The 16,243-nt window shown below is 37.9% G+C and overlaps 2 protein-coding genes across 3 annotated transcripts in view; both read left to right on the top strand.

Moving 5' to 3' along the window:
- The window catches only part of polr2h (RNA polymerase II, I and III subunit H), a 4,032-nt gene extending 2,861 nt beyond the window's left edge, over nucleotides 1-1,171 (top strand). The window contains exons 5-6 of the mRNA XM_037768854.1: nucleotides 157-240; nucleotides 768-1,171. Of these exons, the coding sequence (XP_037624782.1) occupies nucleotides 157-240; nucleotides 768-885 (202 nt within the window). The 3' untranslated portion in view covers nucleotides 886-1,171. The remainder of the gene's footprint in view (nucleotides 1-156; nucleotides 241-767) is intronic.
- A 2,827-nt stretch (nucleotides 1,172-3,998) lies between these two features.
- mfsd8l1 (major facilitator superfamily domain containing 8-like 1) lies at nucleotides 3,999-15,822 on the top strand. 2 transcript variants are annotated; one of them, XM_037771167.1, is made up of 12 exons: nucleotides 3,999-4,380; nucleotides 7,146-7,331; nucleotides 7,469-7,531; nucleotides 8,615-8,734; nucleotides 9,062-9,141; nucleotides 9,227-9,575; nucleotides 9,701-9,774; nucleotides 10,569-10,782; nucleotides 11,343-11,465; nucleotides 11,582-11,712; nucleotides 12,768-12,887; nucleotides 14,282-15,822. In XM_037771167.1, the coding sequence occupies exons 1-11, from the start codon at nucleotides 4,305-4,307 to the stop codon at nucleotides 12,846-12,848; spliced, it is 1,497 nt and encodes a 498-aa protein (XP_037627095.1). In that variant the 5' UTR covers nucleotides 3,999-4,304; the 3' UTR covers nucleotides 12,849-12,887; nucleotides 14,282-15,822. The 2 variants fall into 2 exon arrangements, with proteins under 2 accessions (XP_037627095.1, XP_037627094.1); XM_037771166.1 differs by having other exon boundaries at nucleotides 14,279-15,822.
- The last annotated feature ends 421 nt before the right edge of the window (nucleotides 15,823-16,243 follow it).

The following is a 16,243-nucleotide window of genomic DNA, read 5'->3' as shown; positions in this document are numbered from 1 at the left end:
GCATTACCAATAAATGCTATTTGGTGGATTTCTTTTTTTAAAGGATCTAATAGCATTTGTGTGCACATTTCTAGTGTGACTGTCTCCGGTGCTATGCAGTATTTTTTTTGCCCGTTTTAAATTTGTGCTCTCGTTTGACTTTGTTTCAATTTCTAGAGCGGACCAGTTTGATTATGTGATGTATGGGAAAGTTTACAAGATTGAGGGCGATGAGACTTCAACAGAAGCAGCCACACGCCTGTAAGTGATTGTTACTCATTTTAATATTGCTCAGTCTTGTATATGTTAATATAATTTAGCCAAATATACAGTTAACATAAACAAGTAGCATTGCAGTTGTTATTGATACATTATTAGTACAGTAATTGACACAATAGCATATTGAAGTTACAACAGAAACATTTCATTTAAAATTCAACCATTTTTTTTTTTACATTTTCACAATTTCAATAATATTTTGTACATTTATTTTCATGTAAATTGCTCACATTTTCAGCCAAAATGTTCCTATAATAAAATCTAATAACTGTTACAAGAAGAATACACTCTAGGTGGCTTGTAAGTGGATTATCATCAGTACAATATTTTCTACAAATTATCACCATCAGTTGTGTAATGCATTTATGGAAAATAATTAACTTGCCCAACAAAAGTCTGTGTGTGTGTGAGAGAGAGAGAGAGATAATGATGATGACATTTTTATCAGTTTGTACAATAGTTGGAAACTCTCATTTGTTAGCTTTAATCTAGTTCCTTTCTTCTCTCAGCTCTGCCTACGTGTCTTACGGCGGCCTCCTCATGAGGCTGCAAGGAGATGCCAACAACCTTCACGGCTTCGAGGTGGACGCCAGGGTTTACCTCCTCATGAAGAAACTGGCCTTCTAAAACTCTGCTCGCCCTCATACCCTGGTTTTTCCACTGCCACAGCCAACTTTAAAGTCATGATGAACTGCATACTGAAAACATTCTCAAGTCTGGAGCCGAGACCATCATCCAACAGACAGAACACTTGGACGCTGAAAAAAAATCATATTTAGTTTTTTACTTTTGTAGTTTCAAAATGTTTCCTCCAAGGAGATGGACTACACATTAAAGACTGTGACACTTGAGAACTGCTGCAACCTCCATCTGCTGGCAAACTGTAAATAAAGATTTCTTTTATACAAAACGATTCTTAGATTGTCAGTCCCCTTTTTTAAATCACTTTTCTTATCTTTTATTCTTTTCAACCAACCATATACTGTGGCAACTGCTCAGGGGCTCTTGCAAACATGTTGAATTAGGTTTTATTTTGTAACACTGTTTCTCAATATTTGGACTGCAGGCAAACTGCTATAGTGAAGAGGACAGGAGGGAGAAGGATTTCATTAAGAAGCTGGTTCCAACTGGGCCAAAGACTGTATTTAATATTGATTCTAAACATGAATTAATGCAATCATTCCCACAAACAGTGAATGAAGTACTAACATGTCTGGTAGATGTCTAATCCAGAAGGATTTAGATTGACTGCACCCATCTTTAAAAACAACAGAACAGTCTGCAACAACTCTTTCCAGAAACTGAGTCCCAGTTAAGTGATTATAGGTAGTACTGTATTTATAGTTCCCATGAAAACTGTTCACAGTGAGGACGGTCTGTCAGTTCAGAGTAACTGGAATCAGCTTGCATCAAAAGTAAAAAAAAAAAAAAAAAAAGGTTTTCAATTAAAATCTGCTTCGATGTCAGTATTCAAAGATGATTATGTATGTTGTTGAGCAAGTAGCTGCAACTTTATTTGGCCTTCAGTGCTGCTACTTTCTCCTCTTTTATATACACCAACAATCCCCAGATTAACTAGTAAGTAAAACATTGAAAGTTGAGATGTTGACTAGATCCTCTGGCAAATATTTCAGGAAGTTAAAATACTTTTCTACCAGCTCACAGATGGGATGGTCCTGTATTTGCTTGGGCTAACTAAAACGTGGACACTCAGGAGACAGAAGATTGAATTAAGAGTGAAGAGGGCAGCTTTTGTGTGCAACACAGGCATCTCAATATCAGCGCTAATGGATGTCACAGGATGGGGAGGAACACTGCCAATGACTCACACCAACTCCTGATATGTGCATGGAAGCCTTATTTGAATGTAGTGATGCTGCAGTGTAGAATAAGTGTGTAGCCTTAAGAAAAGCAATACTGTATGTTTAAGAAAGAGTACCACACCAAGTTGTTGTAGGAATATCGTGGACTTAATCTTGCAAATACTGGATTTGAATGTTCTACTCTATACTGTAGCAGAATTTGTGCTGTTGATCAGTAACGTAACGTCACACATTTTCTGCCCAAACACGTAAAAATATTCAGTGTTTTTCACCAAAACGCTGTTGTCAGGGTGGAGAAGTGTCCGAAACAGCATTTTCACCATCATGGGACCCACACTGATTAGTGTTTGTGCCTCTGACACACCATAATCAACAGTAGATACTGTGGGTTATTTGCTCACATGCCAACCATTAAGTAAGTCATCATGCTAAATAGTTTTCCCACTGGTGTCAGCTGGTCTAATTAAACACTGAATGCAAATCAAGTTCAGATTGTGACAGTGATGGTTTAGCCTGGATGACCGAAGTGACAAAGTCCAACTGAAACCTACAGAGGACATAGGATAACAGAGTCTGCACATTATTTGAGTCCTGGTTGTGCCAGGCTTTGTTCTCCTTTGTCATATTATGCTACTGCAAGATTTCCTGTTATGGATTTCAGCTTCTTTTCTAAGCTTCATATTTTGAGGTTTTTCAGTGTAACATCTTCAGTTTGGTTTATAATAATAATAATAATAATAATAATAATTACTACAACTTTTTTTAGTGTATACAGTATGCACTTTATTGCAGGAGTTAACATACATTTACATTTGCTTACATATGATGGTGTTTGTACTGATATCATCCCTAAAATGTTTATATATTTTATAGTGAAAAGTAAAAATGAGAATAAATGAGGGAAAAAAAATAAAGGTAATAACAGGAATAAAAACAAGGAAAAGATTATAGGATTAAAAAAAAACAAAAAAAAACATACAGAAGACAAAACAAAACAGGAAAAAAAATCACAATTACTTCAACTTGTTTTTGATGTATACAGTATGTACTTTATTGCAGGAGTTAACATAAATTGACATTTGCTTACACATGATGTTCAAACTGATATCATCCCTACAATGTTTATATATTTTATAGTGAAAAGTAAAAATGATAATAAATGAGAAAAAAACTAAAGAAATAAAGAAAATAATAACAGGAATAAAATCAAGTAAAAGATTATAGGATACAAAAAATCAAAACAAAACCCACAGAACACAAAACAAAACAAGAAACAAATGTTAAAAAATAAAATAATTACTACAACTTTTGTTTATGTATACAGTATGCACTTTATTGCAGGAGTTAACATAAATTTATATTTGCTTACATATGATGTTCATACTGATATCATCCCTACATTGTTTATATATTTTATAGTGAAAAGTAAAATTGACAATAAATTAGAAAAACTAAAGAAATAAAGAAAGTAATCACAGGAATAAAAACAAAGAAAAGATTATAGGATTAAAAAAAATCAAAACAAAACAAAACATACAGAACACAAAACAAAACAAGGAAAAAAAGTTAAAAAAATAAGATAAAATTACTACAATTTAGGATTACTTTACGACATTGCCGAACATTTTCCAAAACTTATCATAGTTTATTAGATTTTTAGAATTTCCTTTCTAGACATTCTGTGATTTCTAATCATTTTAATGTGAAATTCAAATTATACTCAAAAGTATTCATCACAGAGCCCTTTTATTTTGTCAATTTATATTATCTTTAAATAGTCATGCATCAAATGCATCTTGACACTTGTGTATTAAACCTATAGATGAAATCTATACATCCATGATAGGGGGAGAGGACAGGGGGTGTTTGGGGACTAGTCCGCCGGAAGTGATGTCAGGTTGGATTAGAGTGCGCAGGAGCATCCCAGCCGGGGACGTCTGTCTTGTGCAATGTTTGCACGTCGGGACTGGTGCTTCTAGCTTCACCTGTACAGGGCGTTTACTTCACCTCAGAGCAGCGCAGTCACGGTAGAGATATGAGGAACAATACGCACACTCCTGTTTAAAGTATTTCTAAACCTGGCCACAGACACACTTGGTATGATGTCCCTTCATGCGTTCAGCTCTAATTGGAAGCAGCGCACTCAGGATTATGTCCACTGTGGTGTTCAGTAGAGAATGAACATGGATCTGCATGTAAAGTGACTTTTAGCAGCCAAACACGATGGATCACCGACGGAAGAAGAAGCTCACATTCTTCACCATCGGGCTCATATTTCTTCTGAGCGGTGTGGAGTATGGTAAGATCTATTTTTAATTCATCATGTTCCCTTTAAACACCTACATGGTTCTATTTCTGTGACTGTGAAGAAAACATGCAGTATGGCATTACATGTATGTCAAGCTATTCTTCTTATAATAGTAATTACATTAGTCATAACTATAGGCTATAGGTTGGTGGTTATAGTGCCATGTACAGTGATTTGTTTACTCTTCATACCTATGAATTTTGGTGGAACATACTGTACCTACTGGATATTGTGGTTTGATAAGTTGTGTTTGCATTTCTTCTGAGGAGATGTTTTATATGGAGTTAGTACTGTGTCTATTATCCAATCAACAGAATAGGTTTGAGAGCGAAACTTTCCACACTGTAATAATAATAATAATAAAAAAATAGATTAAAGAGCAAAACTAACGAAACTGCAATCAAAAAATGTTTTATTGCAAGTAAAATAAAATTGTATTAAAAATGTATTAATACAAATCCCAAAATTTTGTTTGTGAATCCAAAAGTTTTGTTTGCTGTTGAGCTGAACCTCATGAACCTCGCTGAAAGATGCAAGACAGGTCTCTATTGGCCAGTCTCGATTGGATAGACAACTTGGCAACATCCACTGTATATTACGTAAACCAACATTCAATCGTTCCAACACAAATAGTCCTTTTAATAGCTACATACACAACGTCATGCAGGCTAATAGGCAGCCTGTGCATGTAATAATACCTATGACGTATGAGTGACTAGCTAATTGAGGTGAGCCAGCAGCTACAGGCTGACAAAACCATGTGTTTTATTTAACCCATTACAATGTCACAGATCGTTAAATAAAAGCTACATCTACATGCAACCAGTTGAAACCAGTAGGCAACCTCTGGGGTCTGAAAAGTGAAGCCAATGAGGAAGTGCCTTAAACTTGCATTCTTTCTAACAGCCAGCAGGGGGCGACTCCTCTGGTTGCAAAAAGAAGCCTGATTGTATAGAAGTCTATGAGAAAATGAGCCTACTTCTCACTTGATTTATTACCTCAGTAAACATTGTAAACATGAGTTTTTGGTCTCAATCGCTAGTTTCAAGTCTTCTTCAATACAGCATGATGTTCATTTAGTAAATTATGGTCCCATTTAGAGTCATCTTCTCCATGGACTTCAACAGCCCTTTCCTCATCTACTAACAGTGGACGTTGCTGTTGAACAGCTGTCATTCCGATAGAGACTGGCCAATAGAGACGTGTCTTACATCTTTCAGTGTTCCGCTTGCCCAGGAGATTCAGCTCGACAGCAAGCAAAACTTTTGAATTTGCACACGAAACTTGTGGAATTGCATTAATACATTTTTAATCTCAAATTTATTTTACTTGCAATAAAATATTTGTTTGATTGCATGTCGATAGTTTTGCTCTCAAACCTATTCTGTTTGCTTACATAATAAAGACACAAAACAAACTCTACACTTTGACGCAATCATTATATGAGCCAATCAGGGAATGAACACTTTGGCCAGGACTATATTCATGAGTATAGTTATGCAAAAGGATAGGAGTGGATCAGTAACTTCATTGAAGTGTTCCATTGTTGTGTTAGTTATCTTAATCTGGCTACATTGTGGTCTGTTTCAAAGTCATCTCCACAATGCAAGTTACTTATTCATTGACTTAAAGTTGAATAATTACCAGAATCTGCCTCAAAGAGAAACACGGTGGAATTAATGTGCAATTGAAGAATAGCATATTTTGCTCAGGTTGTTTTACATATAACCCAAACAGTACCCAAGGACCTCGATGTTCTCACCTTCAATCAAGCTGCAGACCAGTCCATATTTAACTGGAATCTGGCTGAGGTTAGCTCAGTGTTTAAGCCCATTAAACATTAACATCATTATAATGCAATACAATGGAAAAATACCTCTAACTACACTCCTTCAAAAGAGTTATATCAACCCCCCTCTTCTTGTGTTAGATTTCATTACAGTGAACATGTTTTGTTTTTTTCCATGGTCACTCACTGTAGGTATAATATCCTAAAAGCTGATTTATCACAAAGAAATGTCTCCGTCAGGATTTAGTTTGGGTTATTAGGATCCTCATTAGCTACAGCATTGCAGCAGCTATTCTGCCTGGGGTCAAAACACAATTATAATTCATTACAATAATGATAATTCAAGAACAAACAGCACAAGACTAAAACACACAAAGACAAAACAAGCTCCTGACAATGATTTCCTCATCTTGTGGGTAAGGATGACACATTCCTCCAGTTGATGGAAGTTTAATTTCCTCTCTTGAATGTCCCTGAGAGCAGCTTTATTGTGTGTCTTGAATTGGGGTTATAATGGGTCAGCACTATCCTTTGTCTATATGATAATAAGCCTGGAGGCATTGACATGGAGAAAGAGCTACTGTACCACTCTGTTGACATTACTAGCACACATGGAACATATTTAAAGTTGCACCTAGAATTAAAACCTCCAGACATTATTTAATCTTGTTTCACCGTCTTATCACCAACTCAGCCTCTGATAAAGGTCACTATAGGGCTCAGGAGAGTCACAGGGTTGCAATAAACTAATTTATGAGATGTCATGTGTGGATGCAGCCCAACAGAGCTACAGTATATTGGTCAATGTAGGGCTTATGACTCTGCATTACTGAGTTAGGCAGTGTAAGTTCAGCAGATGCACTTCACTTCATAATGTGCTGTGTAGACATTTATCTGTTTTCAAAATAAGACACTAAACTTCAGAAGGCAGATAATAAAAACTAATTCTGCTTCCTGTCTCCCCCAGCTGTAATATTGCCCACAATATGGAGGTATTTGCAGACTTTGGATGCACCGCCTTACTTTCTGGGTTATGCCCTGTCGGCGTTCAGCCTGAGCGGCCTCCTGTCAGGACCGCTGTTCGGCCTTTGGTCCGACAGAATGCGGACCACCAAGAAGATCATCTTGTTTGCCAACTGTTTTGAGATAATTGGTGAGTCCGCTCATGTTTTGTGTTTCCACCACGACTGCCTTGAAACTGTATTCTCATTTAAAAAAACACAAACTTAATACAATATATTCTGTTTGTTATTAAGATATTTGGCTCACTTTATTTTTCTACTCCTCCAGGTAACTTCATGTACTTTATGGGCTACTCCAAGTGGCTGTTACTGTCAAGCAGACTGGTGGCAGGTGAGTCCGTACAAAGTGACACTGACTTATTAGTCATTTGGCAGGTGGCAAGACAGTAGAATTAGAGATGCACCGATACTGATAGTGGATATCGGGCCGATGACTCAAATAGCTGGATCGATACCCGATCAGGCCAATCTATTCATTTCAATTCTATGTTTATATACTATATATATTATATACTGGAATTTTAATTCCTGTTTAAGTTTGGACCAATTTGTTGCTGCATTAAAAAGGTTTACACTTGAATTGTAATTCCTAATTAAATAAACTCTGGTATCGGATCAGTACTCGGTATCGGCCAATACCCAAAACCCAGGTATCGGTATCGGGACTGAAAAAGTCGGATAGAGTAGGAAGTAGTAGAATACATCTGTCATATCAGTATAGCTTGGCAGGATCATTATGTTAAAGGTCCCATATTATGTTCATTTTCAGGTTCATACTTGTATTTTGTGTTTCTACCAGAACATTAGGGTCTAAACATTGTATATTTGTGACATCACAAATGGACAGAAATCCTGAAAGCTTGTTTCAAATGCCGAGTTTCTGAATACAGGCTGTGTGTAGTTCCCTGTGGATTAAGCGTTTCGATACTTTCACAGTATTGATATAGGACTTAATTCTGCTTTATAATAAAAAAAACATGAAAATCTCACTTTTTTTATAATATGTCCCCTTTAAGATGTAAATTGGAGCTTGTACATACAACGTTGCATCGTCGTTTGAGGCTTGTAACAGTAATCAGTATCTTTTAAATACGATACATGTTTAACCCAAAAATGCTGAATTATAATTAATAGAATGTGTGGTTGACCAGCTAAAAGTATTCAACAACTTGAAAACACTGAGGTACAGTTTTCTCCGAATTTGTAAGAGCGCCCAATAGCACACACAAATCCCCCAAATTTCAGCTCATTGATGATGCTTTGAAACATTTATCTGTGGTGATACGGTATATCACGTTAACTCTGATGCCGTGTATTTTAGGACTATGATAATAAGTTATATGACATAATACAACAGATCTCCAGGTTTCAACCTCAATGTTTCGGTGCTGTAATTAATGTGTATTTTCCTCAGGCATTGGCACAGGTGCTGGCTCATCTATCTTCGGCTTCCTGACCAGGAGCACTGCCCCGGAGGACCGTGCCACTGTATTCGCTGTTGTTATGGCATGTCGACAAGCTGGCCTTCTGATTGGTCAGTGCTCCGCTGCTTTCTGATGGCAAATTCTAAAAGCTGCCTGCTGATCATTTGAGTTTTGTATTCTTTACACAGAAAATCAGATGGTGATTTGAGTGGGTAGAGATTACTGACCATCTAGCTTCCTAATACATTTCACACAATGAATGCTCAGAGCTCACACGCAAAATCAAACATAGTGCACGGGCAGTAACACATGATGAATGGAACAAATAGCTTGTGTGATTTGAGTTGCTTTAAGGTTAATTTGCTCCTTACCAAGATTATGTAAAATGATTTGCAAAGATTTGGGGGTGACATAAGATAACTTTGTGTTTGACACAGGTCCAGCATTTAACATCTTCCTGAGGCTGTGTGATTTCCAATTGGGTCCTTTTGTGGTCAATAAATATACCGCACCAGGGGTAAGTGTCCGCAATAAGTTGTTTCAACTTTGCAACTCATTCTTTGCCCACCTCAAAGAAAAAAGTTGTAACTCTTCTCCTGCAGTTGTTCATGTGCCTGCTGTGGACTCTCATTCAAGTGGCGGTGGTCTTCATGTACTGGGACCTACCGCCTCTAGAGAAGGAGAAGGCCAAGGAGAGTTTGCGAAGCGAGAGCAGAGAGGTGGAGGACGAGCCAAGGCTCGTGGAAGACGATGATGATGAGGAGAAGCCGCTGATGGGGCCCGAGGAGCTGGGGGGGTCCTACGGCTCGGTTGTGACATCCAACCCGCCCGGATGTGACGTCGCTGCTGCCTCAAATAACACGCTGAATCACATCTCTCCACCTCTCTCTCCCGTGCCACCAGAGTCCCATGAGTCCCCCGCCCCCTTTAAGAATTTCAGCCTATCCCGAGGTGAGTGGTACTGGACAATGTGTCAATACCAATCTGGGGTCCATAAAAAGTCTGGGAAAAGCTGTAAGCACACATTCTCTCAATTTAAGGTCTTAAAAGTATGTTCTCTGACTCTCCCTCTGTAGAGTTCCTGAGAGAAGAAGTGGTCGTGCTGCTGGCTTCTCAGTTCATCACCCTCTTCAATCAGACAGTGCTGGAGGTGCAGTAAAGACACACAGACAGAAACATACATATAGATATCAGATGATTTAATAAAAACCCAAGTTCTCTTTATATTTTTTTAGTTAGGGATCACTTTCCGGAAACTAGTGGAGTAATCTGCCTGCCGTCAATATATTGATGCTTGTTTCTAAATAATTCAGAAACAAGTGAAATCCATAGACTGTATATAAGAAGTGGACGTAGTCTCCGTGACGTCACCCATTGGTTTGTGGACTGCCGTTTTGAAGCCTTGAGTTTGGCATTTTGGCCGCCGCCATCTTAGTATTTGGCCTTGCTTTTAGGCGACCAAAATGTTACAGTTAACTTTCATTAACTGAAAACACACTGTTAAAGTTATAAGACGAAAATGCGGACAACTACCAGACTGTACAACGCCGTGGTAGCGACCTGTCAATCTCAAGGTAGCCACGCCCTAAAGCATCCCCTGCTCTATGGTTTATTTGACTCTTAATAGGACCATAATTTACTAAATGAACATCATGCTGTATTCAAGAACACTTGAAACTAGCGATTGAGACCATAAACTCATGTTTACAATGTTTACAATCAGACTTCTTTTTGCAACCAGAGGAGTCTCACCCTGCTTAGAAAGAATGCAAGTTTAAGGCAGTTCCACAGTGGCTTCACTCTTCAGACCTGGAGGTGAAACCATGCTGGGGAATTAGGAATTATGGCATACTACTGGCAGACATTTTCACTTCATGTTTTCATGACTTCGAGACAAAATGACTTGTTAACATGTGCCAACATATCCACACATTCCCTCCCCAGACTATGGTGACCCCGTTGACCCAGAAGTACTTCAACTACGGGGAGCTGGAGAACAGCGTGATGTACTGTCTCTGCGGTGTGGAGGTGATCGCTGGCTTTCTGTTTGTGCGCTGGCTGAGCCAGCGTTTCGCTGAGCGGGTGATCCTGGCCGTCGGTCTGGCCATCTGCATCATCGCTGGTGTCTGGAGCCTCAGCTTCATGGTTAACCCGCTAGGTCAGAGTGCACTGGAGAAACTTCTCACTTTTGTTATTGTGCACACAGATCTTCATCAACTGTAACTGACGCTGCCACAGAACTTGATCTCCCACCAATAATAATAATAATAATTATAATAATTATAATAACTTTATTTATATAGCGCCTTTAAAAACAGGGTTTTACAAAGTGCTTTGACAGTCAAAGCAAGCAAAAGCAGGATACAAGGCAATATAACAAAAAGCTAAACAGCGAGGTCAAACAAAAGCAAGACAGATAAAACAGTACAATGGATAAAAACAATAAAAACATCAATCAAATAAATACAAATAGAAAGAAAAAAGCAATAAAAAGACAATGAAAGGATCACATAAAAGCAAGTCTATAAAATGGGTTTTCAGAAATGACGAGAGTCAGTTTAATGGGGCATTATTTACTGATGAGGCCTGATCGATAAAGAAGGTTTACGTATTTATATGAATAACTTTGCTAAGAATAGAACATCAAACATTTAAAATGCCATATTAGAACTTGGCTGTATCATGTGTATTCACTCAGAGTTTTGATGTTTTCTGTAGGTCCTTACCCGTGGCCGCTGACTGAGTTCATCATCGGGGTGTTTCTGCAGGTTCTGGGTTTGCCATTTGTAGCCGTGGCTCAGGTTTCCCTCTTCTCCAAAGTTACCTCAGAGAAAACACAAGGTGAGAAACGGCACCATCTGGTGGAGAAGACAAAACACTGCACGTTGGAAAGTAGGTCCTGTACTCCGCGTTGTTTGGTGTGTTGAGTCTTTTTTTGTGTCTCGCTTGTATTGTAGGTTTCAGCCAGGGAGTGCGTCGCTCAGTGGGAGGTCTAGCTACCATCCTGGGCCCCTTGTGGGCTGGTGGCCTCACCGAGAACCTGTACATTATGATGGGGGTGATGATGGCGCTGCTGGCTCTGCTTACGGTATGCAAAAGGAAACAACAGAGAATGTGTCTACGTCCAAGTCATCATGTCTGTGGTTGAGTGAAGGACATTATGGCTGTAAGTGGGGAACTCTCAGTTTATGCAGCCACGTGAGGGATAAAACAGACTATTTCTCCACCACTTGTGGGATTGTTGTAATTTAGTGGAACCTTATTAACCACTAGGGCTGTGTACTGAATACTTTTGTAGTTTGCCACGCTCCTACAGGAATAAATAGTAATTACTCTTTGATTTACCCTCATTGTCAATGTGCAGAAGACGTAGCACTGGTTAAAATGATTTGTGGGTCTCATTTCTGTTTCAAGCAAAAAATTGCAATGAGTTTTTTGCAGTGGGAATCTAATTAGAATAAATAAGAAACAAACAAACCACAGAAAACTGGGTTTCCGTTTCGGAATAGAAGATGCGAGTTGACATCTTATAGCCAGCAGCTCCTCTTGTGTTCGGGAACAAACAAGCACAACAAAATGCTTTTTAATGCCTGTTAATGAAGCGTGGGCAAACCACAGCCCAGCAACCAAATGTTTCCACTGTCATTGTGAAAGAAAATAACTAAACCTAGTGTGCGCCTGTGTGAGAAGGACTGTGCACTTCAAACAGGTGAAAGGGAATCCACATTGCACTTCTTTCTTTTAAATTAGGTCCACCAGGAAGCTCCTTTCACAGCCCTGTCTGTTCTGTCCTTCATTATTTTCACTGTAAAAGACACGCTGCCACATCACTGACAGCTCTGACGCAGGGGTTCACAGGGTTTCTTTAAAACTGTCAATTTTCAGGATTCACTTTGCAACTGAGTGAAGAAAAGTGCTTTTTAGCAAACAACAATTATTTGCTCAGGCATCAGGCTTTCTGATATTTATTCTAATGTCTTTTTTTAGATTTGTAATAGGAGTTTATTAATGAGAGAGATCTGAGAAAATGAAAGCAATAGAAGAAATCTAGAAGCGAATCCTACACTTGTTTTGTCTCTCAGAGCTTCCTTTCTAAACAGTTTCTCCTTTTTTTGTCCTTCTCGTATTAAAATTAATATACAGACGATGCTGGCTGTCTCATACGACCGGCTGGTTGCACCCGCTCCAGAGGAGCCAGTGGATGACGTGGACAACTGTGCCTAATACAGCAGATGGTCGAAGCAATACAAATGGATATGGAAGGTAGCTTTTTTACAAATATAATACATTTAGTAAAGGAAGACATAGCATTACATTTATTTATTCATTGTGACTAACGTGTGCTGCTGCTACTGCCAGCCGTTTCTTTCTACATAGAGTTTGCCTTTTATAATGGCCATTTAATTTCATAATAATGTCATTTATATTTATTTTAGACAGAAAAGGGTTAAAAAGCATGTGCTCATTTGTAAATAATAATAATTATCCACAATTAAAAACCTTACACTTCATTTATGGAGCCGTGCACATCACTGCATTTTCCACAACATTGGCCTGCAAAAATTTCAGAATAAAAGAATTGTCTTAACAAATGAAGGATTTCTGTCCACAAAAAAACGCTCGAGGGCTTTTATTTTGAGACGGAAACAGGAAGTGTGGAGTTAAAAATACCTTTTAAGTTTTTTTTCCATGTCTCTGACATATTCTAGAAATATACACATTAAAACTATGTTGCTGGTATGATGTCAATATTCTGTCAAAAGATCATTTTCCCTGTCTATTTTTGCTGTGAACCGCATGCGGCACGCGGAAAGATCTCGAATCTCTAGAAGAGACGCGGCTGACACTACGGCTGTGCAATTAACCAAATTTCAATTACTATTACAATTTTGGCTTCCAACGATTATGAAAACAAGATAATTATCATAAAACAATTATTGTACCACATTCCGTTTGGCAATGACGCTCTCGTTTTGTCTTTATAAATCCAGCGCACCCCTTTCCTTTACAGCGGTGCGCTTTTGCCGTCTTGAACCACGGACCCCTTCTCTTTTACCATACTTTGTGGGTGTGACTTTTTTCATCACCATTCATATCTATACAACCAATGTGTCTTTAGTTAAATTGTTTACTAGAGCACAACATATATCTAGCCTCTTATTTTGCTCTCAAAGTGCACCAGATGGATGCATTTAACTTTAAAGTGTAGGCTACAAAATGTTCTTTTTAAATGCATGATGTTTCCAAAGTCAACAGGTAATCGTGTTTAATAATCGTGATCTCAATATTGACCAAAATAATTGACAATTATTTTTGTATTAATTGTAATTGTGATTTTTGCCATAATCGAGCAGCCATAGCTGACATGCAGCCGAGCCGCGCTGCTCATGCAGGCTGTGTGGCCCGGATGTTACAATAAGACCTGCTTTGCGTTAATGCAAGACCATTTTTTTCTTGCATGCATACATGCATTATATGAGCCAGTAACAATCAAAATAGGATTTTAAATCCTGCTGTTCGTAATAATAAATTGATATATTCCATGTTATTGGTTTGCATGCTGAAAAGATCTTTTGTGAGACTGTAAATAGCAGCCTTGTCTATAACCTCACTGCCTCTCATCTTGTGTTTCTTTCCCTTCTGCCTGTGCACAGTAGAAGATTCCCCGTCCTGCGCCTCCACAGTTTCACTTTCTGCACTGGAACCAGCATGCAGGGTGATAACACACACTCCACACAGCAACAGCACACACCTCAGCGCCTCATGAGGGCTGACTTAAGACTTGGACTTGTGAGCTTTGTGTGCAGAGGCTGATCAAACACTCTGATCTGGTGTATTATGTACATTTCCCATGGAAATATGAAATCCTGCCGACGCCGCGTACGCAAGCTTTGGATGAAAATCGTTTCCATCCTTTTGTGTTCTGCAGTGTTCTTCGTACCAAGTACACCTGGTGCATCACACATCCTGCTATTGATGAACGTGCCGAATGGTTGTGGATTTCTTCTGACCTATGTCCTTCAGCTGTAGGAGAATAAATGAACTGTTCAGCCGTGATACTTGATACCCCATCTTCTGGAAAAACAGGCATTCAAAGTATTTATCAGCTGACTGAAGAGAACGGTGTGGATGAAATTACCATTTATTATGTGTAAGGAGTCTGTTGGCAGGTAGAAAAGCAGGCTTTTTTGTCATCCAAAGTAAAATACTTCAAGTTTAGACCAAGATTTTACTTTGCAGATGTGTCAGAAGGAATTCAACCTTGACAAAATCTAATTTATTTACTCACATTCATTCCATCTACGTCGGATATAATGAAGAACACAGTGAAATATGTTTTTAAAAAATCTGTATGTTTTATTTTCCATGCAAGTTGTATTTATTAATTTAACTGTTGAATTGTGTGCTTTGTTAATTCATCTTTTCATAGTGGCCATTAAAACAATGTGTTGGGTCACTGTTTAAAAGAACTACTAACACTAACACATCAGAATTGAATTAATGTGGGTTGTAAGTGTTGCTCATCCCATGGTGATAAACATGCTGTTTCAAAGACATTTGAAACCTCACAGTAATAAAATTCTCAGGGAAACACTAAATACAATGGATATCTGTCAAACTCTTATTGAAGGTGGTTATTAAAATCAAATGAATCTTCGAGGCATAAAGGCTGGTGAAGGATAAAATAAGTGTTCCTGCTTTAAGAAAGTACATATTTCGAATTGTTTGATGCTGCTGTAGTACATATTGTGAACACTAGTGGGCGCTCCTAGACTTCCTATCGAGGTATATCCCCGTCGCTACTTCTGAGCCTAAAGCTTGTAGTGTGATCTCAGCCGCTCAGATAGTTCCACAAGGTCAAGTTGCACAAATCTACACACTAAAAAAACCAGCTTTGCTGGGAACTTTGTTGTACAAAAATGTTCTTATAGTTGTTTTAGGTTGCAGATAAAAAACACAAACATTGAACAAACATTTTTTATTCCAAAGGCTTTACAATATGTTTTGTACCTCTTGCTAATTTGTTCAGGTTTTATTATTCACAAACACCAAAACTACGTTATGAACTATGACACTATTTATTTCTAATTTATTATAAATGTATTTATTAGATCATCTGTGGGCTCCTAACATGTACATTAACTGTTTTTGTATTCCTTGTCTCTATACACAGAAAAGATAAACTTCCACCATACTTCGTCGGCTTGTGTTTCATTATTCTCTCGAGAAACAGTGAGTGCGTACGCACATTAAAATACATTTAAAAAATATAATTGAAATATACTGTAGTTCACAAGAAAAAATGTGTAGTAGATTAATATATTTGTATTTAATATGTTTCTTTATTTGCAGGCCTTTTTAGTAGGTTACATGTTATTAACTCAAAGAGAACACACACACACACACACACATATATAGATACATATTATAGGTACATATCACATTTAACTTATCCAATTTTGTCAATGTAAACTGTTTAAGTTAAAGTGTTGCAACTCTTTCCCCCTTCCCATGACAGCATTAAAGAGTGCTGTGTGAAGGATAAATATGCTGTTTCGAGACTATGAATTAATCATTTTTTTATTTTTACTTTTTTTATTTTTTTTGATGAAATACAT

The sequence above is a fragment of the Sebastes umbrosus genome, chromosome 5 (assembly GCF_015220745.1).
Source record: "Sebastes umbrosus isolate fSebUmb1 chromosome 5, fSebUmb1.pri, whole genome shotgun sequence".
NCBI classification, from domain to species: domain Eukaryota; kingdom Metazoa; phylum Chordata; class Actinopteri; order Perciformes; family Sebastidae; genus Sebastes; species Sebastes umbrosus.
Note: the sequence above shows the minus strand (reverse complement) of the source record. Positions and strands in the feature narration are given on the sequence as shown.

Coding starts and splice junctions, on each gene's coding strand:
- mfsd8l1 (XM_037771167.1), top strand. CDS start 4,305: ATGGATCACCGACGGAAGAAGAAGCTCACATTCTTCACCATCGGGCTC. Junction 8,735..9,061: donor ACAAGCTGGCCTTCTGATTG/GTCAGTGCTCCG, acceptor TGTTTGACACAG/GTCCAGCATTTAACATCTTC. Junction 10,783..11,342: donor CTTCATGGTTAACCCGCTAG/GTCAGAGTGCAC, acceptor TGTTTTCTGTAG/GTCCTTACCCGTGGCCGCTG.